We start from the raw sequence: 27794 nt of genomic DNA on the forward strand, positions 1-27794 counted from the left end.
GGAACCACACTTTAGGAAGGATATGAAGGCTTTAGAGAGGGTGCAGAAAAGATTCACGAGAATGGGTCCGGGGATGAGGGACTTAGCTGTGTGGATAGATTGAAGTAGCTCAGCTTGTTCTCCTCAGAGAAGAGAAGGTTCAGAAGAGATTTGATAGAGATATTCAAAATCATAAAGGATCTGGGCAGAGCAGATAGAGAGAAACTGTTCCCACTGGTGGAAGAGTCGAGAACCAGAGCCCACTGATTTAAGGTGATTGGTAAAAGAACCAACAGCAACATGAGAAAAAACTTCTTTATGCAGCAGGTGGTTAGGATCTGGAATGCCCTACCTGAGAGTGTGGTGGAGGCAGATTCAGCTGTGGCTTTCAACAGGAAATTGGATAAACACCTGAAGAGACAGAAAATTACACAGGGAAAGGGCAGGTGAGTGGGAGCAACTAAATTGCTCTTGCTGAGAGCCAGCATGGACTGGAAGGGCCAAATAGCCTCCTTCTGTGATGTAACTATTCTATATTCTATTCATGCTCTAGAACAATCATCTAGTAGTGTGTTTGGGCCCATAAATCCAAAGTCAGACTCCCGGTAACATTCCTAGAACACTCTTTCTCTCACTCAACACCCTCCACTTTCTTGGTGACCTGGAGAATTCAACATTTTGTTAATTGGAACAAAGTTATGAAGTGTCTTGGTGTATTAGTTAGCACGATGTCCTCATGGCAACTTATAGGCTCCCCAGCAATGCTACATAGCAATGCTGTTTAAATCACACTGAACCCTTGTCACTATCTCAAGACTGTCTCGAAGCCCATGAAAGTATTTCCCTTTTATTTTCTCAACAGTGGCGATTAATCTAAGAGAAAGCCTTTTCCCCATGTATATCATTGTTAACAATTCCCTGCCATTTTCTCATCTTCTTGAAAGACTTTGGAAAGGTTTTCCACAGCCCTACTCCCCTCCCCGCAGTACAAACTGCTGCAGATGTCACAATGGATTCATTCCGATTAGAAGGACATTAAATTTAATGAGGAGGGGTCCCACAGGAGCTGGCTTATAGAGACCCCTTGATGGCGGGTCTTTAACCTGTGGTGTCAGGACGCCAGTCCTCTGCACAAACTCAGCCAGTGTGATTATATAACATTTGGCCGGATTATCTCCACACATGCTCAGGGACAGGGAGAATATGGCTCCATCAGGATCCTAAAAAAGCTTATACATATGCTAATGCCCATTGACATTGAAAGCAATTCCCTCCATTAGATGGCACATAGAAGGGTTGGAACACTCTTTTCAGTTGCCTGCATGACACCTAGTTCAACATCAGAATATAATCAGCCTAGTCATTACACTTTAATGGGTCAAATAAAATCCAATCAGCCGCACTTAGAGTTCCACCGATTATGAGATTTTGAAACAAGTGTTTCCGGAGGCTAGCTGACTGTCATTTTATACTTTTATGTGGTTATGAACCCTTAATTTTTTTTCATCCATTTTTCTTTTCTTGTTTTGCATATTTTCTTTAAGGTTTATTTTATCAAATTGCCACAGAACAGAAAGGCCGCTCAGACTTTGGATATTCCTGTAAGTTTTTTTTTCCCCTTTGTGTTTTTTGTTCTTAAGTTTATGTTAACGTTTGATTTTGTGGGCAGCACCTTTTGCTTTGACTATTTTGCCATTGAGTTTGTCTTGTTTGTGATAGGTGGGTGCCTGGGGCTTGGGGGAGAGCGTGTGGTGCCTTTGGTGTGCAGAAGCAGCAAACAGGTTTTTCAACTACCAAGAGGCCTGAGGCCTACCAGTGCCAAAGCCAAACAGAATGATATGTAACAACATTGCTCTGAAAAAAACTCTCAGAATTCATATCAGCTTGCCAAATACCCCATGTTATTATACAACTTTGAGTCCAGTGGCAGAATCTCACAAGCCTAAGCTGAACTGTTGGCCATGTGAAGTTATCAGAAAGTTATCAGAAAGCTGAAAAAAAGACACACGTAGGGAAGCTTTTTGCTTTTTGTCTTGCACTCATCAGGACAGATACAAGAATGCCAAATTTCAAAGGGAGCAACAGCCTATACTGCATGAGAAAAGATTTGGCAGCTCGACTCTGATTGATTGTGGTGTTGCCATGGAGAATGCATCAGTGAACTATTGGCCCAAACTTCTGTTTAATTCAAAAAGGCACAATCCCTGCACATGTTCCTTTTGCCTACAGAGGACAGGTCTCTGCATATGAATATATGTAGCTTCTAGCAAGCATAAGTGAGCCACAGCATGAGCCCGACGAAGTTTAAATTGATTGTTAGTTTAATTCTCAGCACACTCGGACAAGTGTGCTAAGAATTAAACTAACAACCAATTTAAGATTATCAGCCAGGCTCACAATGTGGCTTACTTGTACTTGCTAGAAGCTACATATATTCATATGCAGAGACCTGTCCTCTGTAAGCAAAAGGAACATGTCTCAGCATTACGTCTTTTATGAATTAAACAAAAATATGGGGGTCAATGGTTCCCTGGTGCATTCTCCATGGCAATGCTTTGACCAATCAGAATCAACTTGCTAACCAATCAGCATACTTTTCTCATGCAGTATAAATCGTTGTTCCCTTTGAAATTTGTCATTCTTGCCTCTGTCCTGATGAGTGCAAGGTAAAAAGCTTTGACAGCACATCTCTTTTTTCAACAATATTCAAGTTCTGGACTAGCAAGCGATTATCAGAAAGTCTTTTTGTCATTTTTTTTTGTCAATAAACGTACAACAACATCTTTTTTATAATTTATTCTCGGGATGTGGCTTTAATTGCCCTTCCCTACTTGCCCTCGGTACGACTGAGTGGGACAGACTGGAACTCAAAATGGGACCCCTTGTTCTGTACATGGCACAATACTGCATTTGGGCTCTTACAGCACAGAATGAAGACATTTGACCCACCTTGTCTGTGCTGGCTTTTTTAACCAGCCACCTGATTAATCTCACTCCCCGCACGGCCCTCCAGATGTTTCCCTACTGAAGAACTTATCCAATTCCCTTTTGAAATTTACTGTTAAATACTTCCCTCTCAAGCAGACTGTTCCAGGTCACAACAACTCTCCGTGTGAAAAGGAAATTCTCATAACGTCTCTGGTTCTTTTTGCAATTACCTTAAACCTGTGTCCTCTGGTCACCGACCCACCAGCCTCTGGAAACAGCTTCTCCTTATTTACTCCACCAAACCTCTTTATTATTTGGAACATTTCTATCAAATCTTCTCTTAACCTCCTCTGCTCCAAGGAGAACAATCCCAGCATCTCCAATCCCTCCACATTACTGAAGCCCCTCATCTTTGGTACTAATCCGGTAATTCCCCTCTGCACCTTGGACATCCTTACCTCTTTGATCAGGAATGGGGAAAAAAATAATTAGGACAAGAACATGTGCTTAAAAAAAAAAGCTCGCCGAGAGAATGTTTTATCAACACATGGTAATGGTGTGAAACTTATTACTGCCTGTTTTGACCTCTGACTGATCGACCAGGGGCTGAAAACTTTGCTTGGACACCCCATCCTGGCAGGGAAGCTGCCCTGTCCTTATTTAAATCCGGCAAGTCAAACAGGCAGCTCTCCGCCGACTGAGGCCCCATAATCGAGTTTGGGTGACCACCAGCAAGGTAGGCTGTGGTGTCGGTCCGGGGGGTAGGGGATGGAAGTGGCCATGTTCGCAAGGAGTCCCAGAGGGGGAGTCGCTGCTCCACCATGGCCAATAAATACAGTTTCACACCTTCCGTTGCAAGGCGGTGGTCTTCAATTCCATCACCCAACGGAACTAAAGGCAACTGGGGCATTATTTGCACCACAGGAACACAATTTCCGTATGAAAATGGTGCCTGAAACAAGGTGTCATCCCCAGTGGCTGCCTGGATCCCACTGCTAATGGGGAGAAGAAGCCCCCAGCCACATTCTCAGGCCTTTCCCTTCCAGTTTAACATCAGGCAGGTTCTGTCAAAATCGAGCTTGTGGCCATTATTTTCAGTATGTAAGTAGAAGGTCCAATCCCAAAGATGTTGGAAGCATAGACTTTTGAAAATATTTCAGCAAGGTACTGGTTATAAAATCGAAAACCAAATTGTTCTCGGGGTGATGGTTGCAAATTCCATACTGGACCCAACAGGAAAGTTAAGTATCATATCCCAAAATAAACTCTATTCTCACCTTTGTCTAAAATCAAACTGTACTTTTGATGACTTTTTTTCTGAGTCTGAATTTCCTCTGTTTATTCTGGTATGTCCGCAGTGTTTGACTTCAGAGCATTGCACTGACCATATCTTGTGTGAGGAATTACCCACACAACCATCGTTTTAACCATTCTGTTTAAAACATGCTCCAGCAGTCGTGTTTGCAAGCTTGGGAGATTTTTGACTTGCTGGTACAAGGCAGAGGATCTGCCACTCATCTTAGAAACTGTGTGTGTGTGTGAGCCTGTATGTGTGTGTATGAGTGAGTACTAGAGCATGTGTGTTGGTGAATGTGTGTATGTATGAATGTGTGCCTGTACGGGTATGATGTGGTACATGAGTATGGATCCAACGGCATGTATGTCCATGCATGTGTTAATGGGAGAATGTGAGTGACTGCGTTTGTGTGGGCGTGAGTGAGTATGTGTACTTAAGTGTGTGTGTGTGTGTGTGTGTGTTTGTGTGTGTGTGTGTGTGTGTGTGTGTGTGTGTGTGTGTGTGTGTCTTTGTGTGTGTGTGTGTGTGTGCATGTGTTTGCATGTGGTGCGTAAGTGTGAATGTTGCGTGTGTGTGTGTGTGTGTGGTGGGTGTGTTTGTATGGTGGATGTGTGAGTGTGTATGTGAACTGGCGTGTGAGCATGTCTGTGAGGGTGTGTGTGAGCATGGTGCTCGAGTGAGTGTGTGCATGTGTGTGGTAGATGTGTGAGTGTCTAATTTAATCATCTCTGAAGGAGTTTAGCATTAGGATGAGGAAGCAAAATGTATTTGCCATCTGAGCTCTGTATTGCCCGGGTGTTGTGTGTTGTTAATGGATTTCACTTTTAGGTTAAGTGTTTTTTTTTTAAAAAAAAGAAAGCTCATAACACTCATGCTTAACTTCACCGTGACGCCGGCAGCTCGTCATGTTAGTGTTTACATGTGTTAGATATTTTACTTTTCAACCTGTCCCTCACGTCAAGAACATCACTGCCTTTCCCCACATTAGTTTTCAATGCAGAGTGTGGTATTTGAAACTGTAATATGATTATGGTGTCTTTGGGTTGTCATGTCTAGCCCAGTGTTCAAGTAATGAAATCACGTGTTATCCCAGCAAAACAACTCCCCTATTCAGTGCCGTGAAAAAAATTGTGGGACACGGAGTAATGAGGCATTGTTCAAATGTTTGTGAGCTTTATTTGGAGAACTCCTGGGAAAACAGTTTGTTTACCTTCTTAATTATCCCTCTTCCTGTCCCATTTTTCCATCCCCATTCCCACTTTTCCCTCCTTTTTCCACCTTGCCCCTTTCTTTCTGATTTTTTCAGTTCCCTTTTTTTCCTTCCTCTTCCTTTCCCAATTTTGCCTCCTCCTTCTCCCCAAAGGCATTGTCTCACGCTGGAATGTAGGCCTATCAGTTTTGGGGGACATATTTTCCCCCCCATCTGACCCTGGGGCCGTGAGTTTTGCCAGAGTGTTCAACCTTGCCTGGGGGCATTGCAGCTTTCAACCATGATCCAGATACAGTGTGCATTTTCTTGTGGAGATGGGTGGAGAGTGATCGGGAGTGGCTGAGCTCCATCTCAGGGGAGCTCCCAAGTTGCTGTCCCAACTGAAATCAGCCCAACTGAAGATCAAGCTCAGGAAGTTCTGTATTGTTCATAGTCACAAGAAGCCATCAGAGAACCATTTCCCCATCTCCCTTGCTCCACTATCTATCAGTTATTGCAAAAAACTCTCTGCATCAGAACTTTGCTCTGAAACTCTCTCCATACTCTCCCAGAGAGAATATTATATGAATGATCTCTCTCATCACCAATTTCCCCAAACAGAGGAAATCCATTCATCCTATAAAAACCCTTCATAATTTTTCTTTTAAAAAACCGCCATTAAATCTCCTCTTAACCTTCTATGGCACAGTGAAGTAATTCTCAGTATCTCAAGTGTCTCCTCATGAGTATAGTTTCTCTTCTTTGGCATCATTCTGGTAAATTTATGCCGCCAACTCTTTAATGTCCTTCCTATAGTGGAGTTCCCCAAACTGCACTCGCTGGGGCCTAACCATCATGAGCCGGCTCATCTTTGACTCTTCATTATCCTCCTTTTTAAAATTATTTTCACATAATTGCTTTTTCCTAATTGTTCTCTACCCTTATATCACTTAATTGACTCACATTATTACCCACAATTGAAGCAGATCAGACTTGAAAGCGAAGCGTCCTCTACTGTGGCACTAATGTTAACTCAGTACACCTTGCGATAGTTTCACAACCCAATGTTAATCCTTTGTTCTTGTATTCTCTCTGAACTCTCTTCTCCCTCCTTTAACTCATCTACTTTGGTGGCCTCAGTGTCGCAAGAATTGGATCATTTTCCAGCCTGTTCCTCAACTATATTGATGATGATTCTTGTCTCACAACCTCTCTACAGAACATCCTTACATTCCAGTGTGGCAACAGAACTTTTTTCCAATAATTTGTATAGATTTTTCTTTTCCTACCTATTTCCATTATTTTTAAATGTATTTCCATCCATTATTTTATCTCTACCTTTTAGCCTATTTCGATCCCTTCCCCCCAACCCACTCCCACTCGGGCTATCTGTATCTTGCTCGTCCTGCTTTCTACCCTTAATTAGCACATTCCTTAGATAATATCACCATCTTCAACACCTCTTTGTCCTTTTGTCTGTGACATCCTTTGGTTATCTCCACCTATCACTGGCCCTCTATCCAGCTCTACTTGTCCCATCCCCCCCCCCCCACCTTAAACCAGCTTATATTTCACCTCTCTTCTATTTTTCCTTAGTTCTGTTGAAGAGTCATACGGACTCGAAACATTAACTGTGTTCCTCTCCCCAGATGCTGCCAGACCTGCTGAGTTTTTCCAGGTATTTTTATTTTTGTTTTGGATTTCCAGCATCCGCAGTTTTTTGCTTTTATCTCAATTTCAATGCTGCAGATGCTACAAGCAGAACTACTAAAGCTCCCAGTCTTGTCCAAATCTAAGCTGTAACACCATTATAGCTACCATATCATATCTCCCTGTAGCTATTAATGCTTCTCAGTATCTGCTTACCAACTTAAGTCAGTTGTAAGTATGGTAGATGACCAGCATTTTATCACTGCCCATGGTGAAAATTGTTCCTACGGTATTTTGGGATTAGTCATTTGAACAGATTGAAGAAAGCAGCAAGTTATCACTCAATTTAAGAGGTCCCTTAAGGGCGTATATCACTATTTCCCTGCTCCCCCCACTCCCCTCATTGTGCTGCCCAGTCAAGATGTTGTGAGAGCAGACCCAGAGGAAATGAAGCGGCTTAGTGTGTTATGTTATGAGGATAGATTACATAAATTTGACTTGAACATAAAAGATCAAGGAGTGAGCTGATCAAGGTATTTAAAATGTTAAAAGGATTCATTAGCTTAGATATGCAGCATCCAATTCCTCTGGTGAGGGTAATTAGCAAGGGGACACAATCTTAAAATTAGGAATGGGGACTCGGGATCGAAATCAGAAATCATGTTGTCACACAAAAGGTCGTAGAAATGTGGAACACCAAAACCTGGAGACTCTGGAAACAACTGAAGCTTTCAAGACTGAGATCAAAGATTTCTGTTCAGTAAGGGTCTCAAGGTGGAAATATAAAGTTGAGTTACAGATTAGTAATGCCTCAGTGGAATGGCAACTGGGCTCAAGAGACTGAATGGTTCACTCTGGTTCCAGATGTTTCTGTGGTGCCAATTCTAAATGCCAATGTCCAGGATGAAGAGGTTCCCCTGTACCTTTCTGAATCAACATTCTCCTATCCCCAGGGAAGGTCCATCCCTCCCCCATTTTAAAATAGATTGGTTAATGTTCACAGATAATGGACTTTCATGCAGATGTTAGCAATATCGCTCAGTGCAATGTCATTTATTTGTGCAGAGAGAAGGAGAAATTTAGCCGGAAATGTTTTTTTTTATTAAAATAGCGCTAAAGAATTATATTATTATTTCATAAAACTATGGGTAAGTTTTTATGTGATGGGAATGCATTTAGGGATTGATGTTGAGAAGTCAATGGATCCAATTCATCTGGGGTGAGAAAATCGCCTAAGCCTGAATCGACTGCTCTGACTAAATCATCTGACCTCTCACCATAGGTCCTGTACCCACACAAATGAGTACAATGCACATTGTACAATATTCATGGCAAAATGCATCACCACTTTATCCTCTGTAACCTCTTTCAGCCCTACAACTCTCTTTTCTACTTAGAGATATCTGAGTACCTCCAAATTCAGCCCGTTGTGCATCTCTGATTTTCATCTATTGGTGACCATTCCTTCAGCTGCTTAGGTCCCAAGCTCTGGAATTCCCTCTCTAAACCTCTCCCCAGCTCTCTCTCCTCCTTTAAGATGTTCCTTAAGACTTACCTCTTTGACCAAGTTTTTTGATGACCTGTTTTAATATCTCCTACGTAGCTCAATGACACATTGGATCTGATTATGCCCCTGTGGCGAGTTGCAGGGCATTTTACTACATTAAAGACGTCACATAAATGCAAGTTGTTGTTGAATGAAAGCTCCATGGGCATTAACCTACTTATTTTCAAAAGATGAAATTTGGAATTTCCAATGGGGATATTCCACCAGGGAAATCTCAACCCAAGAAAACATATCTTTGATTTCTGGGCAGACAAAACTCTGAATCGCAGACATTGTTATTGAACTTTTATCTGGGTTAATTTGAACTTTGGTTCATTTGTCAACCAGCAGTGCTCACATCCAGAGTCCTCCTGTGCAGGAGAAGTGGGAGAGAGCTCGTTTTGCTCCATAATTGACGGCTACCATCAAAATCGCACGATCTCGTGGAAAGTTTATTACAGTGAAAACCCCGAAATTCTCCCGCAAATTTTTTTTTTCATTAAAGAGGGGTTTCCCAAACCATGTGAGTTGGTGGGGTGGTGGGGCAGTGGGTGGGTGCGGGGTTAGTGGGGGTGGTGCAAGGGCAGATTGTGTCTCAGTCTCAGTGTCCCACATATGAGTTCAGTGCTCCCTCGGGATTGGATGGCCTACAAGATTCCAACTCCCTCCATTCTGGTTCCTCCGCAGCTGCGCCAGGATCAGATGATGTTGCCCTCTATGTCGCTGTGGTGGTGGCGGTGATCGTGTGCCTCGCCATTTTGTTGGTCGTGGTGATGTTTGTGTATCGTAAGAACCACCGTGACTTCAGCTCTGACATCAGAGACTCTGCAGCCCTGAACGGTGGGTTTCAGCCAGTGAGCATCAAGACATCCAGGCAAGGTTAGTTGGTTTGAGCCCTCTTTTTTTTTAACTTTGGACCTAAAATGATGTTCTGGAGTTTTTTTTTGTGATCCAATTTTGACATTCTAAAGGCCAAAGATCTGTGTTGGGGGAATTGTAATCTTTGAACTTATTGCCTTGACCACACACTATGAGGCACTGATATAAGAGCCTCTACGTTAAGCCAAAGCCCTACATTGAGAAACTATCAGAGAGATTTCCCCTCTCTCTTAACATTCTTGGCCAATTATGTGCTGAGCATTTACGTTCATTTAGTGTCATTGATAACCAAGAGGTAAGTTTAGGTAAAACCTCCTGCTTGCACTTTAGCAACAATTGGGAGCAGGGGAAAATGTTCATGGGAATTCTTTCTTTCACTCTTATCAACTAAAGGATAGAAGGAAGGAGCAGAGTGAAAGGTGAAGAAGGGACCTGGCAGATGTAGACCTAGAGACTTGTAATTGCAGTGGGCAAGAATACAGCGCTGGTAGACCTGTTCACACCTGCAAGACTGTCAGACACACACAAGGTTTTATGTTATTATTTGTTCTTGGGATGTAGGCAATTGCTGGCTAGGCCAGTATGTGTTACCCATCTTTAATTGCCCTTGAGGAGGTGGTGGTGAGCCACCTTCTTGAACTGCTGCAGTCCATGCGGTGTAGGTACACCCACAGTGCTGTTAGGGAGTGATTTGCCCTTTGTCTAGTGGCTTGGTACAACTGAGTGACTTGCCAGGCAATTTCAGAGGACAGTTAAGACTCAACCACGTGGCTGTGGATCTGTTAGGCCAGACCCAGTAAGGAAGCTAGGTTGCCTCCCACTGGACGGCACAAGTAAACCAGGTGGATTTTTATAACATTCCATTACTTTCATGATCATTATTAATGAGTCTAGCTTTTTAACCAGCTTTAATCGGATTCCAGTAGCTGCCATTGCAGGGCTGGGGGCTGTGGGTACTCAAACTCATGTCTGCAGAGTATTAATCCAGGCCTCTGGATTACCAGTCCAGTAGCATTACCACTATGACACCATGATTCACTAAACCTGTCTTTATTTAAAATAGATGGGTGGATAGAACTTGTTTTTTTAATGTTGAGAGTTGAGGGTTCCTCACACAATTATCCACTGCTCTCCTTTCGCACAGATAACTCCCACCTCCTGGCAGTTCAACCGGACCTCACAGCTGCTGCTGCCATGTACAGAGGCCCCATGTACGCCCTGCACGATATCTCAGACAAGATCCCGATGACCAACTCGCCGCTGCTCGATCCCCTGCCCAACCTTAAAATTAAGGTGTACAACTCCCCCTGCGGTGTGACACCCCAGGCTGAGCCGGGGGACCTGGCATCAAAGCTCTCCCCACAGCTCACGGAGTCACTCCTTGACAACGAGGCCCAGAATGTCAAGAGCCAGAGCCCAGCTCAGCAGAAGGATCCATCATGCAGTACTTTTGGGAGTTTCAACATTCTGGGAGGACATCTCATTGTACCCGACTCAGGTAAACTTCTGCTGAACCCGTGACTCCTCCTGTTGGAAACAAATTCTAGTTCAACAGTTATTTTACTTTTTATCATTGACGGAGGAGGGGGTGGGGGTTGCTGCTTGTTCTGAATTTGTTAAGAAACTCGAATGTTTGTTTGACAAGGGTTTCCAGGAATCAAACTTTATCCCGAATGCTCAAAGTCCAATCGCGTGACAATCACAAGAAAGCTTGGTTAGCACTTGACCGCACCAATTATTTTAAGAATAGAAGACTCTCCAAAGGGGAGGTACCTCAATGCCCATCAAATCTGGTCCATCTGGAGGTCATTTATCTTAATTCCACTTTGAGTGCTTCCTCAGTCACGGCCTCTCAACCATTCTCTACAAGTTCAACCAAGTAGCTGAAGTGGGTCTCACAGGAATCTCCAGGCGGGGGCCTTGACTTGGCTTCATTGGCTGCAAAGCTCTTTGGAACATCCTGGGAGCATGAAAGGCTCTTTCTCCTTTCTACATCTTCAAATTTGTAAATGCTCTTTGTGGTGGGGGGTGGATGAGAAAGGTTGGGTTTGTGGCTTTCAGCTGAGGGATGTCAATGTTGAAGGAACGAAATCTTCTTCCCTTCTGTGTGCCCATTGTCACTGTCTAGCACAGACACATTGGGCTGAAAGGCCTGCTTCTGTGCTGAATATTCTGTGTCATATTGAGAATTGCCAAGACACTTGTAGCTCAACCAGTTGCAAGCTCCAGTTTTATTCATTTAATCCCAACTTCAGAAACTTTGCCATGACGGGAGTCCCTGTCTGATTATTATGGGTTGCCTAAGTTAGGATAGGTGGTAGTGGAGTAGATCAACGATGGAAGGAAAGATTGATGGAACAGCCTCTGAGAGAAGGAAGACTTTTCTCTGGAGTTTCTTCACCAGTGTAATTTTTTTTCCATTTCCACACAACCCATTCCTCCTTGTCTCTCTTTCTAAGATTGATAGCTTTATCCCAAGTTGTCAACAGTTTTATGTCACAGTCTCCTAACCCACGAGGTACTGGGTTAAGAATCATAGAGGATGCTTAGAGTTTGAAGATCCTTTCTTCTGCAAGGCTAAGGCGATGGTGCACTGACCCAAAAGCTCCCTATTTGTGTCCACAAGTCCAGTAGCGAACTGGACCTTCTGACACACTTGACAAGTCAGGATTAGCCCTTGGAGGATGGTGTTCAATGGAACTTGAATCTGTCAAGTTGACAAGGACATCAGTAGTTAAAACAATTGTTTGGCATTTTGAACAGCTCATGCACCACAATCATATTTGTTTCTTCATAACCTGTAATGTTAATCCTTTACTCCACAGCCTACTGCCTTTACGACTCACAACAGTGGTGTTCTTGCAAAGGTTTAAGCGTGTTTCTGCTGTTTGTCTTGAAACTCAGCAGTTCCTTTCCTGTGATAGCTGCCTCCATCTCACGCTTTTCCATCACTGACAGAGCAGCAGCAGGTTGGAAATGAGTGACGGAGAAAGGCAGAGAAGCGAACAAAGGGAGGGTGTGTGGAACACAGTAAAGTTCACATTCCAAACTTGTAGGGTCGATCATAAAAAGAGTGAACTTGCACTTAAATAGGGCATCTCACAATCTCCGAACATCCCTTAGTGCTTTACGGCCAATGAAGTACTTTTGGACATGTACTCACTGTTTCAATGTTGGAAATGCAGCAACCAATTTGTGCACAGCAAGCTCCCAGGAACAGCAATGTGATAATGACCAGAAATTCAGTGATTTTGGCTGAAGGGTGAATTTTGCCCAGGAGACTGGTGAGAACTTCCCTGCTCTTCTTCAAAATAATGCCAGGAAATCTTTTACGTTGACATGATGAGGACAGACAAGGCACCTCCAACAGTGCAGTCCTCCCTCAGTGAGTCCTCATTCATTGCGAGCTCTTTGTTTATTGTCTTTCAGTTTGTGCTGAGTATGACCTAGATTTCCACAGTGAAGGTCCCTTCCAAAAAAAAACCAGGAAAAATCAGCAAGACCTCCAAAACTCTATGTCAAGTAAAAATGTGATGACTTTGAGTTCCGCTCAGGATAAATTTTGGCTGCTTGGCAATTTGTGGGCATTCCGGTTTTGTCTGTAACACTAAGTAGGAAACAGGCAGAGGGATTTAGGTGTCTTTTTTTCTTTGCAAGATAAAGTTGTCAACAGCCAATTGTGGCTTTACCTCCTTCTCACTACGCAGTTGTGTGTTCTGTCAATACTAGGAGTAAGGTTACTGGTGCCAGCAGGAGCCATTCCCCCAGGCAGAGCCTATGAGATGTACGTAACAGTCCATCGGAAAGATAACATGAGGTAATTTACTCCGATCGAAATTAACCTGATTCTTTTAGAAAATGCTCCACATGTGCATGCCTGTGTGTTAATGCCGCATACCCTGTTTCTGCAAGAATGCGTATCTATATAACTATATGCTGCTTCTATCAGACTCTCCATGTTTAGAGAATAATATTTGGAGGCTCATACCCTTGACCCTCTCTGTGGGCAGAATTTTCTGCCTGTTGGGTGGGCAGACCTGACCCAATCCCGGTGGGCAGGGAGCCGATCCCCGCCAGTGAAGCGGGCCTTGCCGCCATTTTAGGTGGGCGGGCCAATTAAGCCCTGCCCAGCGTGATGTCCACAGGGAAGCCTGTGCGGGTAGGGAGGAATCCCTGAAATTGAGAGTGCGCTCTTTCACACATGCGCACAAAAGAGCGCGTATCTCCCCGAGGCTAAGTGCAGCCTCAGGGAGATCGCCTGGACTTTGAAAAATATTAAAAATAGAGAAAAGAAAAGTCCCTCACATGTCCCCCTGATATGACAATGTCACACGAGTTGGGACATGTTCATAATTTACAGAATAACTTCATTACAATTTTTAAATCCCTACATAAAACCTCATCCTGCTGGTGGATGAGGTTCCATGTTCTCTATTGCCCGCCGGGGCTCCTGGCCTGCCCGCTGACCTTAAGGTTGGACGGGCAGGTCCTTTAATTGTTTCAATGATCCTGTCAATGGCCTCGATTGGCCATTGACAGGTCGGCGGGCCCACAGCTGATTTGGCTGCGCCCCCGCCTTCCTGAAAATTTAAATGGGGCGGGATAACATCGGGGGTTCTGCCCGACATCACCGCGCATCATTTTACACGTCGGCGAGCAGGCCCCACCCCCCTGCTCACCGACAGCCAAATTCTGCCCTGTGTGTTTATATTTGTATGGGCTGAGCTGGGATCCAAGAAGAGGCAGGATTCCTGCACTGACTCAAAGAGGGATGGGCCTCATCTTCACCAGGGACTGAGAAACTCCTCATAACCTTTCCTTATTGTTTTTTTTTGCACTTTCCTGCTCCCTCGTTCCTCTGCTCTAACTTCCTCCCAGGTGAGATTTTGTATTTATTATCTATCTCCTGCTCACATCTGCGACAGCAACAGTTGGGTAACGCATCTCCTCACCAAAGCCTGTCCACCACCATCTGGAAGGCACAAGCCTGGAACGTTTGAGCGATTGGGAGTTACGACCGACACAACCCCACTGCAAATCCAACAGCTTTATTAACAAAAAGCTCAAAACCCAGAGAGTTACAGAACAATTTTTTTTAAAAAAATAAAACGGACAGTTACCAGCCGACCAGGATCTCCACTCCAGGGGCAGAGTTTTTAGGGCGGGCGCTCGGGGGTACCTGCCCGACCCGATTGGACCCGAAACTGCGCGAGGTGACATCGGGCGAGCGTCCCGACGTTATCCCGCGCTCGTGCGATGTTTCGGCCGGAAGTCGGAAGCGGGTCCGCCGCCAACTCGGAGGCAAATCCGCGCAGCTAAGATGGTGGTTGTCTCTGGTTTATCGTGGCCCGTCCAGGGGACGGGAGAATCGGCCAGGCACAGTGAGAGCTCCCCTGAAGGCACAGAGCTGCCTCGGGGAGCTGGAGATTTTTTTAAATGAAGAATAAAGATTTGAAGAGGAAGGGAAACATGCGACTCTGTCACACGGACAGCGACATGTCAAAAATGAGTTTTAAAAATTTCTATTTTTCTTTTATTCACTGTTGGAAACTTCATTCCTCCCCCACCGACCCCCAACACCAACCGGATAAGGTTTTGCAAAAAATGCAAAGGCCGTCTGGTCTATTGTTTCAGACAGCAAAAAAATTCAAGTTAATTAATGGGCTGAATAGCCTCTTAATGGTCGGCGGTAGCTCTGCCACATTCACATCACTCCACACTTTCTCTCAAGACATTTATAATAAAAAAAAATTTAATTCCTTCATGGGGTGTGGACATGGCTGACAAAGCCAGCGCTTGGTGCCCATCCCTAATTGCCCTTGATCTGAATGGCTTGCAAGGCCATTTCAGGGGGCAGTTAAGAGTCAGTCATGTTGCTGTGGGTCTGGAGTCACATGTAGGCCAGACAGGGTAAGGATGGCAGATTTCCTTCCCTGAAGGACGTTAGTGCAGCAGATGGGTTTTTACAACAAGCAGTGATAGTTGTCACGGTCACCACGACTAAGGCCAGCTTTATATTCCAGATTTATTTTTAAGTTCATTAAATTGAAATTCCACTAACTGCTATGGTGCCTAGGGCATTAGTCTGGGCCTCTGGATTGCTACTCCAGGGACATTGCTGCAGTGCTACCACTTCCCCATTTAAAAGGAGGTTTATCCACCCTCCGTTTAGGAGCTATCAAGGGCACTGAATATCAGCGTGGCCTCAGTAAATTTGCAATGGAAAGCCCTATTTGCCATTTAAAGTGGGGGTTTCCGCAAGATTCCTGGCTCAGTCTTGTTGGAGTAGAGGACAGAAAGTGGGAGCACTTGGCAGAGAATTCTGAGGGGAGGCTCCCTACCAATGCTGAACAGCCGATTCACCCTGGGCTCAATATCCTTTACTCAATAATGTCTCAGCGCGTACACCCTAGGGTGGCCTGAGCAGGGATACGATGACAAAGGGTGTCGGGAGGTGGGGGGCATGAAGAACAGGGGACGCTTAGATCTAGATCACCAAATATTCAGGTCTGAAGAAGAGTCACATTGGACTCGAAACGTTAGCCCTGTTTCTCTCTCCACGGACGCAGCCAGAGCTGCTGAGTTTTTCTGTTTATTATTTACGATCTCCAGCCTCCATGGTATTTTTGCTTTTACCACATATTCACCGACATGTTTGTAAAACGCTGTGTGGCCGGACTCCTCAAAATACCATTTGTGGCACAGAACGGGAAGACTTGCCTCACTTGGGTTGTAACCCAAATAACCAGAGACATTATTGGCGGAGTTTCCCAGTCCCACCCAGAGCACAGGGCCGGAAATTCCCACCCAAAGTCAGCGGACCTTTTGCGGGTCTGTTAAATTTCCTGTAGCCCCCCCACCCCCCCCACCCACCCCCATGACAATTCCTGCGTTGGGCCGAATGTCCCAGAAACCTCCTCCCAGAGATCATCCAGGTTGTAACCACCAGGCTGGCATCCGCGTGTTAGAAAAATGAAAAAAAAACCCAAATCCATTCTGCGGGTTTCATGTGGTGAATCCAGTCAGCGTAATCGGCAACAGGGAAACTCTGTTGTGAGGATGCCTTTTAGAAATGTTAGGTTTGCCTGTTAATGTTAATGCTCAACTGGAATTAAATGTGACTTGCCAGCGATAGTCTGGGGTTGGAGATTCTACAATGCTCAGCACAGGAGGAGACAGAATGGCTTGATAACTGAAATCACTCCTCCAATTCTGTCCCCCTTGAGCATTCCCCACTTTAAATCGCTTCCCCTTTGTGCCTTCAAGTGCCTAGGTCATAAACCCTGGAATTCCCTCCCTTACCCTCTCCACCTCCCTCCTGCCTTAAAACTCTCCCCAAAACCTACCTCTTTGGCCAGACTTACGGCCGTCTGCCCTAATGTCTCCTTTACATGGTCGGTGTCAAATTGTGTTTGATCAAGTTTCTCTGAAGTGCTTTTGGACGTTTTTACCACATTAACGGCTCATTACGAATACCGATTGATGCTGTTCTTGCTGTTATTCACCTGTGTCTGTCTTATCCCTAGGCCGTCACTAGAGGGCAGTCAGACATTGCTGAGCCCTGTGGTGAGCTGTGGTCCACCAGGTGCCCTGCTGACCAGGCCTGTGGTTCTGTCCATGCATCACTGTGCTGAACCCAACAGTGAGAACTGGCTCATCCAGCTCAAGAGTTTGTCAGCTCAAGGAAACTGGGAGGTGAGAGATTATTAACACAGACGTCAGGAAATAAGCTCGTTGTTGAGGTTTTGGGAAGTTCAGAGGCATGAGCTGTTAAAATTCCACTCAAGGGTGGAATTTCTCCCCCCTGTTTCTGGTATTTACACCCAACATGGTATGGGTGGAATCTCATCAGGCAGCACAAAAAGGAAAACCAGAATTACCTGGAAAAACTCAGCAGGTCTGGCAGCATCGGCGGAGAAGAAAAGAGTTGACGTTTCGAGTCCTCGTGACCCTTCAGATGAAGGGTTCTGTCGAAGGGTCATGAGGACTCGAAACGTCAACTCTTTTCTTCTCTGCCGATGCTGCCAGACCTGCTGAGTTTTTCCAGGTAATTCTGTCTTTGTTTTAGATTTCCAGCATCCGCAGTTTTTTGTTTTTAGCACAAAAAGGAATATGTTCAGCCCTTGTGCATTTTTTTAAAACACTCAGAAGCCTCGGGAGTCTATAGTTCCTCTTTGCTTTCTCCATGGCAATCGCCTTGGCCAATCAGTGTTGACCTGCCGACCCATCGGCACCTTTTTCTCCTGCAGTATAAATTGTGATGGTTTGAAATTTGGTGTTCTTGCATTTGTCCTGGTGATGAGTGTAGGACGAGAGGCTTCGACAACCCGCCTCGCTTTTCAACCACATTATGTGGAAAGGAATCTGGGAGTTTTTAAACGTGAATGAGTGGGTTCCAAAACCACTCGCCCTCCTGCTTCCCGCAATCCTTTTTTTTTTGCCAGGAACGATTGAATTTGCCCAAGCCAGGCTCTGCTCACAAAACTGGCCGTGCCCACTGGTTGAAGCAGCGAGATTCTGCTGATTGCGCTGGGATCAGGAAGACTCTTCAAATTGCACTCATTCCTTTTCGGCTCACAGACACTCACAAGCTCGTTCTAAAAGGTTTTTCGCATTAAAGATATTTTATTTCACTGAGAAACCAACTAGTAGACGTCAATGGAGCTGCGAAATGGTTCAGGATAATACTTAAAGTCATTTTCGGTGATTTTAAATCAGGTCGCTCGCACGTAAAGGGCTGAACACTCTCCTTAACACTGCTTATTATTGGTGGATGAACCCGATTTCAGCTTTATTAACAAAACAGCATCAGGTTCCGTCTCTTAAATACATCAGGAATCACTTTTAATGAAAAATTTGGAGAGAATTAAGCTTTATTACACTACCCAGTCCACTGGTTCACGGAAGATATGATTGTGTTTGTGTAAATGAATTTTGGCAGAAATTCGAGAAGTAACCTAACCGATAGGGGAGGTCTTGTGACACAGCTGCACCCTCTGAACCAGCAGCTCCAGGTTCATGTGTGTCCCACTCCAGGACTGGATGCCCATGGGACATGTGTCCATAACGTGGCCAAACAGGTTGATTATCAGCCTATAAATCCTTCCAATACGCCTGTTGGCAGGCGGTAAGACTGGGAGAGTTTCCTGATCAGCCATACTGCAGGAGGCATTGGCGACCCACTGCAGTACTTTGCCAAGCGTAATCATGGCTCAATCCAATGGAAGCTCATGGGCACCGATGCCCTCTTAGGGCATGGTACCTGAAGGAGGAGGAGGTAACTAACCAGCGCAATTCCCAGTGCATATAGGGTGCAATTTCCCAATTGTACCCAAAGAGGAAATTGTAGCCCTATGTATTTAAGCGAACTGAATGCTGGGAGTACATTTTTTTTTGGCTGAGGCAATACTGAGCAGGTTTTCACTATTCAACACATCCCCGTGCCAACCAATGAACCTAGTCCTGACCAAACCCATGAGCCTCGGCCTTTTCCCAGACACAATCCCTCCCCACGTAGAATTAAAATATTCCCTATCGTCGGCATTTTATTTCTTTCAACCCTCCATCCTGGAAATGATACCTGCAAGTTGTAGCAAAGACATTAAAAAAAAACTAAAGGGACAGACCTGCAATGGGTTCCTTGGCAACGAAATAAAATCAGGGAATGATGCAGGATCGAAGGCAGGCATTCACCTCACCATGCCCATGCTGGCTTCCTGAAAGAGATATCTAATACCTTCGCTCTCCTCCCCACCCCCCACCACCCCAACATCCCCCATTCTTTTCCTATGGTCCTGCAAAACTTTTCCTTTTGAGGTACTTACGCAATTCCTGTCACTCAGGGATGCCTCAGTGTACACACTAATTGTGTCCTGAGCAGATATTTTATTTTAGATAAAAACACAAAACGCTGGGAGAACTCAGCATCTGTGGAGAGAGAGAGAGAGAGAAACAGAGTTAAATGCTTCGAGTCCGTGTGACTCTTCCTCAGATTAGTTTATTTTGCTGTGTAAGAAAAAGATACAGGTGAAAGGGAGTCTGGAAGAGGGTAAGTTCATGTCTAGATGAATCGAGATTATAAATTCTGTGCATTGGGATCCTCATGTTACCATTGGTTGTTGTGATCTGGAAGGTGTTGCTTGAAAGGGCGATGGAGACAGATTAAATAGCAACTTTCAAAAGAAAATTGGGTAAATACGCTAAGGGAAAAGATTAGCAGGGCTATGAGGAAAGAGCAGTGGGGATGGACTAATTGGGTAAATCTTTCAAAGAGTCAGCATTGACACAATGGGCTGAATGGCCTACTTCTATGCTGTATCGTTCGGTGATTCCCTTAAAATGCTTCAAAACCGATAAAGTACCTTATTTTTGAACAGTAGCTGCTGTTGCAATGCAGAATCTTCATGGCTTTAACCATCTTTCTACAACTAGGTGACCAGGTTCGCTCTCACTCTCTCTGTCTATCTATATATATATATATATATATATATATCACAACCAGAGAAGTTCCAATGCTCAGCGCACTGTCAAACCAACCTGATCGTGCGGGGAAGGAGGAGGGAATGGGAATGGGCAGCTTGGGTATAGGGTTTGAGCAGACATGAGAGACTGGGGAGAAAGCTAGGGGTATCTCACCAAAGGTAGGTGAGGTGGTGTGGGGTGGTGGGATTGGAGCAAGTTGACATTCAGTTGGAGAATGGTGTTCACTGTGAGAGAAATCTGAAAACGCAGAGTGAATCATTTTTGTAAAAATGGAGTGTGAGGAACATGACATGCCAAAAATAACAGTGACATTAAAAGTAAACTTAGTAAAGAAAGGAAAATGTTCCTAAAACAATTTTAAATGATTAGCGTGGTTTCAAGAGACATTGGAGTGGGAATTATCCTTTAATAGTTTTAAGATTGTTATTCTTGGATTTTACTAATTCTTGGTGTAGAAGTTTCTTGAGCGTGGTTGGTTTTGGCAGTCTCCTGCTCCCACATCATTTTGGTTGCATTTCTCACAGCTGTTCTGATTTAGTTTGGATATATGCTGTCTCTCCAGAGCTACACTTAAAAACAAAATACCCTGTGGATGCTGAACCTGAAATAAAAACAGAAAATGCTGGAAATACTCAGCAGGTCTGGCAGCGTCTGTGGAGAGAGGAACAAGAGTTAAATGTTTCGAGACGAATACACCTCTTCTGCACTTAAATCTCCTGACATCTCAAACTGAGATGATGGAAGCTATATTGGAGCTGATATCTCCATTGATTACAGCCTTGCCAAAAATAGGCCCAAATCCCATCTCCTCGAGCCCATTTTGAAGACTGAGCCCTTGCTTGAATCCTCCCTTGCTGTGCCAGAGTGACTGTTGGAAAGGATATAACGGATTCTGCAAGAGATTGCCTTCACGGACTCGCACAACCTCTGCGCTCCTCCGATCCTGTCCACCCGCGCTTTCCCCATTTTAACCGCTCTACCCTTGTTGGCCGTGCTTTCAGCTGTCTGAGCCCCGAACCCGACAATGCCCTCCCCAAACCTCTCGTATTGAAATTTGACATCTGTTGTCACGTATTTGTCACACCCATCTTGTCCATCATAAATTTCCACACTGGGCATATATAGTGGAGACTGCCTATTTATAACACCAACTATTCTTATATTTTCAAATAAACCTAAAAGATGCTTCACGCCAGTAAAAAAAAGTCTAAAGGCCATGCTTAGGAGGGCAGACCATGTGAAAGAGTCTGAGTTATTGAACTCTGTGCATATTTTTTATTCTCTTCCTCCACAGGATGTGGTGGTTCTAGGATCAGAGACACTCACCACCCCCTGTTACATCCAATTGGACCCCCAAACTTGCCACATAGTGACCGAGCAGCTTGGCACCTACTGCCTGGTGGGACAATCCATCGACAAGTCAGCAACCAGACGTCTGAAGCTGGCCATATTTGTGCCAGTGGTCTGCAACTCACTTGAGTACAGCATCCGTGTCTACTGCCTGGACGATACGCAAGACACTCTGAAGGTACCTCAGTCGTGTGTCAGAAGGAAGTAAGAACGAACTTGCGTTGATATAGCACCTTTCACAACCAAAGGGCATCCATAGCATCTTAACAGCTTACGAAGTGCTTTTTGAAGTGTAGTCACTGTTGTAATGTAGGAAACACAGCAAGATCCCACAAAAAAGCAACATGGTAATGCCCAGGTAATCGGTTTTTTCCACGTTTGGATGACTGATAAATATTGGCCAGAACACTGAGGGTAACGTCCCCGCTCCTCTCCAAAGTAGTGCCATGGGATCTCAGGGTTCAACGTCTCATCCAACCAACGGCACCGCAGAGAGTGCAGCGCACCCTCGGTGCTGCAGTGGGAGAGTCAGCCTGAATCAAGTCCTTGGAGTAGAATCCTGAAGGCTTGGGGGAAGGGGCAGTGCTTATCGTTCGGAAAATCTTTGATCTTTGGCAAAATTAGCGCAATTGCCATCACGTTAGATTCCGCAGTTGGCCAGGCCCCATGTTCCCTTTTTAAAGGAGGAAGCATTTGCTTCGTTTAATTGTAAAACTCTTCTTCTGGAAACGAGGAAAACCCAGTCCGTTGTGGTAAGGATCTGCACGGTTTAATCATGGCGAAACATCTAGACGTGTATCTCTATTCTTCATTTTGATTAGACCAGCAATATTGTTGTTCACTGTGGGGTAAGCCATTGTATTTGCCTTGTGCTCAGTCAATCCTGACCTTTGTCCACAGGAAGTAATTCAGCTGGAGAGGCAGCTGGGAGGGCAGCTAGTGGATGAACCAAAGACCCTTCTATTCAAGGACAGCACTCATAACCTGCGTTTGTCCATCCATGACATCCCCCACTCTCTCTGGAGAAGCAAGCTGCTCACAAAGTATCAGGTAGGAATTCCATGTAGCGGCCATTACCCACAAGGTGTGGACCCAGGAGGGGAAGCTGGAATCATTGCAAGTTGGAAAGTCATGGTTTCCTGACAGTTTAACCCAACGGTTGAACCTAATTTTCACAAAGTAGTCGGTCGTGCATTCGGTCCACGCACCCCATGTTGGAGATTTAATTGGATGGCTCCACCCTGCACCTGGATGTACTCTTACTCCCATGGGTTTTAGAATTACCCCTTCACCATAGGCCAACCAAAACTATCATCCTCCACCTCCAGCGTCTGAACCTTTGAATCTTGTCCCTCGTTGTCAATTTATATTAATTGAGAGTTTACGTTAGATTGCAGCATATAAGTTGACCTGGTGTATAAGATGACCCCATTTTTGTAGCCCCATATATGTGCTTGGAGTATAAGCCATGACCTGCTATACACGCGATAGTAGTTAGTCTCATTTTGGACCCCAGGGATGCATGTTTTACGGACCAGTAACTTAACACTGGGCACAAGGAATCAGGAACGTGACACAGGCTGTGTTACACCGAGCCGCAGGAGTTTAAAACACACCCACAATGAACAGAAGCTATGTGGCAAACGGCAAAGATGGCGGGTACCCGAACCCACACCCACACCCACACCGTCACCCACATCACACCCACACCCACATCCACACCCACACTGACACCCACATCCACACCCACGCCCATACCCACACCTACCCCCACACCCACACCTACCCCCACACCCACACCCACACCCACACCTACCCCCACACCCACACCCGAACCCACACCCGCACCCACACCCACACCCGAACCCACACCCACACCCGCACCCACACCCACACCCACACCCGTCCCCACACCCGTCCCCACACCCGTCCCCACACCCGCACCCACACCCACACCCGTCCCCACACCCGTCCCCACACCCGTCCCCACACCCGTCCCCACACCCACACCCACACCCGTCCCCACACCCGTACCCACACCCGTACCCACACCTACCCCCACACCCACACCCACACCCACACCCGAACCCACACCCACACCCGCACCCACACCCACACCCGTCCCCACACCCGTCCCCACACCCGCACCCACACCCACACCCGTCCCCACACCCGTCCCCACACCCGTCCCCACACCCACACCCGTCCCCACACCCGTCCCCACACCCGTCCCCACACCCGTCCCCACAGCCACACCCACACCCGTCCCCACACCCGTCCCCACAGCCACACCCACACCCGTCCCCACACCCGTACCCACACCCACACCCACACCCGTACCCACACCCACACCCGTACCCACACCCACACACAGACCCACACCTACACCCAGACCCAGACCCAGACCCACACCCACACCCACACCCGTACCCACACCCACACCCACACCCACACCCGTACCCGTACCCACTCCCACATCCACACCCACACCCACACCCACACCCACACCCACACCCACACCCGTCCCCACACCCACACCCACACCCGTCCCCACACCCGTACCCACACCCGTACCCACACCCGTACCCACACCCACACCCGTACCCACACCCACACCCGTACCCACACCCACACCCAGACCCACACCTACACCCAGACCCAGACCCACACCCACACCCACACCCACACCCATACCCACACCCACACCCAGACCCAGACCCACACCCACACCCACACCCGTACCCACACCCGTACCCACACCCGTACCCACACCCGTACCCACAACCACACCCGTACCCACACCCACACCCACACCCACACCCGTACCCACACCCACACCCACACCCGTACCCGTACCCACTCCCACATCCACACCCACACCCACACCCACACCCGTCCCCACACCCGTACCCACACCCACACCCACACCCGTACCCACACCCACACCTGTACCCACACCCGTACGCACACCCACACCCACACCCGCACCCAAACCCGTACCCACATCCACACCCACACCTACACCCACACCCGTACCCACTCCCACTCCCACTCCCACTCCCACACCCACACCCACACCCACACCCACACCCATACCCACACCCGTACCCACACCCGTACCCACACCCACACCCACACCCAGACCCACACCCAAAACCGTACCCACACCCACAACACCCGTACCCACTCCCACACCCACACCCGTACCCACACCCACACCCACACCCGTACCCACACCCACACCCGTGCCCACAACCACACCCAGACCCACTCCCACACCCACACCCACACCCGTACCCACACACACAGCCACACCCGTACCCACACCCACACCCACACCCACACCCGTACCCACACCCACACCCACACCCGTACCCACACCCACACCCACACCCACACCCGTACCCACACCCACACCCGTACCCACACCCACACCTGCTCCCGTACCCACACCCGTACCCACACCCACACCCACACCCGTACCCACACCCACACCCACACCCAAACCTGCTCCCATACCCACACCCACACCCACACCCATCCCCACACCCGTCCCCACACCCGTCCTCACACCCACACCCACACCCGTCCCCACACCCGTATCCACACCCACACCCACACCCACACGCATACACACACCCACTCCCACACCCACACCCACTCCCACACCCGCACCCACACCCACACCCACACCCACACCCACACCCACTCCCACACCCACACCCACTCCCACACCCGTACCCACTCCCTCACCCACACCCACACCCGTACCCACACCCATACCCACACCCACACCCACACCCACACCCGTACCCACACCCACACCCACACCCGTACCCACACCCATACCCACACCCACACCCATACCCACACCCACACCCACACCCGTACCCATACCCACACCCGTCCCCACACCCACACCCACACCCGCACCCACACCCACTCCAACACCCACATCCACACCCACACCTGCTCCCGTACCCACACCCACACCTAATCCCACTCCCACACCCACACCCACACCCACACCCGTACCCACACCCATACCCACACCCACACCCACACCCGTACCCACACCCATACCCACACCCACACCCACACCCGTACCCACTCCCAAACCCTCACCCACACCCACTCCCACTCCCACACCCACACCCACTCCCACACCCGTACCCACTCCCTCACCCACACCCACACCCGTACCCACACCCACACCCACACCCGTACCCACACCCACACCCGTACCCACACCCACACCCATACCCATACCCACACGCATACCCACACCCACACCCGTACCCATACCCACACCCATACCCATACCCACACGCATACCCACACCCACACCCGTACCCATACCCACACCCATACCCATACCCACACGCATACCCACACCCACACCCGTACCCATACCCACACCCACACCCACACCCACACCCGTACCCACACCCACACCAGTACCCACACCCACTCCCACACCCGCACTCACACCCACTCCCACACCCACACCCACACCCACACCCAGACCCACACCCACTCCCACAACCACACCCACACCCACACCCACACCCACACCCACACCCGTACCCACACCCGTACCCACACCCACACCTGTACCCACACCTGTACCCACACCCACTCCCACACCCACACCCACACCCACACCCGTACCCACACCCACACCCGTACCCACACCCACACCCACACCCACACCCACACCCACACCCGTACCCACACCCACACCCACACCCACACCCGTACCCACACCCACACCCACACCCGTACCCACACCCACACCCGTACCCACACCCACACCCGTACCCACACCCACACCCAGACCCGTACCCACACCCACAACCGTCCCCACACCCACACCCACACCCGTACCCACACCCACACCCGTACCCACACCCACACCAACACCCGTACCCACACCCACACCCACACCGACACCTGTACCCACAACCACACCCACTCCCACACCCACACCCGTGCCCACACCCACACCCACACCCACAGCCACACCCGTACCCAGACCCACACCCACACCCACTCCCACACCCACACCCACACCCACACCCATACCCACACCCTCACCCACACCCACACCCACACCCATACCCACACCCATACCCACACCCACGCCCACTCCCACACCCACACCCACACCCACACCCATACCCACACCCACGCCCACTCCCACACCCACACCCACACCCACACCCACACCCATACCCACGCCCACGCCCACTCCCACACCCACACCCACACCCACACCCACACCCACACCCACACCCGTACCCACTCCCTCTCCCACACCCACAACCGTACCCACACCCACACCCACACCCACACCCACACCCACACCCGTACCCACACCCACACCCGTACCCACACCCACACCCGTGCCCACACCCACTCCCACACCCACACCCACACCCACACCCACTCCCACACCCACACCCACTCCCACACCCACACCCGTACCCACACCCACACCCGTACCCACACCCGTACCCACACCCACTCCCACACCCACACCCACACCAGTACCCACACCAGTACCCACACCAGTACCCACACCCACGCCCACTCCCACACCCACACCCACACCCACACCCAGACCCACACCCACTCCCACAACCACACCCACACCCGTACCCACACCCACACCCGTACCCACACCCACACCCTAACCACACCCACACCCGTACCCACACCCACACCCACACCCGTACCCACACCCACACCCATATCCACACCCGTACCCACTCCCACACCCACACCCACACCCGTACCCACTCCCACACCCACACCCACACCCGTACCCACTCCCACACCCACACCCACACCCGTACCCACTCCCACACCCACACCCACACCCACACCCGTACCCACACCCACACCCACACCCGTACCCACACCCACACCCGTACCCACACCCACACCCGTACCCACACCCACCCCCACACCCACTCCCGTACCCACACCCACACCCGTACCCACACCCACACCCGTACCCACACCCACACCCGTACCCACACCCACCCCCACACCCACTCCCGTACCCACACCCACACCCGTACCCACACCCACACCCGTACCCACACCCACACCCACACCAACACCAACACCCGCACCCACTCCCACACCCACACCCACACCCACACCCACACCGACACCTGTACCCACACCCACACCCACTCCCACACCCACACCCACACCCACACGCGTACCCACACCCACACCCACTCCCGTACCAACAACCACACCCACACCCACAGCCACACCAGTACCCACACCCACACCCGCACCCGTACCCACACCCACACCCGTATCCACACCCACACCCACACCCGTACCCACACCCACACCCGTACCCACACCCACACCCGTACCCACACCCACACCCGTACCCACACCCGTACCCACACCCACACCCGTACCCACACCCACACCCGTACCCACACCCACACCCACACCCGTACCCACAC

At 48.5% G+C, this 27794-nt stretch overlaps 1 protein-coding gene across 1 annotated transcript in view; it reads left to right on the forward strand.

Moving 5' to 3' along the window:
- LOC121285476 (netrin receptor UNC5C-like) overlaps positions 1-27794 on the forward strand; it is a 373583-nt gene that overhangs the window by 290270 nt on the left and 55519 nt on the right. The window contains exons 8-14 of the mRNA XM_041201934.1: positions 1524-1580; positions 9277-9468; positions 10613-10966; positions 13198-13285; positions 16995-17163; positions 21245-21478; positions 22201-22350. Of these exons, the coding sequence (XP_041057868.1) occupies positions 1524-1580; positions 9277-9468; positions 10613-10966; positions 13198-13285; positions 16995-17163; positions 21245-21478; positions 22201-22350 (1244 nt within the window). The remainder of the gene's footprint in view (positions 1-1523; positions 1581-9276; positions 9469-10612; positions 10967-13197; positions 13286-16994; positions 17164-21244; positions 21479-22200; positions 22351-27794) is intronic.

The sequence above is a fragment of the Carcharodon carcharias genome, chromosome 1, assembly GCF_017639515.1.
Source record: "Carcharodon carcharias isolate sCarCar2 chromosome 1, sCarCar2.pri, whole genome shotgun sequence".
NCBI classification, from domain to species: Eukaryota; Metazoa; Chordata; class Chondrichthyes; order Lamniformes; family Lamnidae; genus Carcharodon; species Carcharodon carcharias.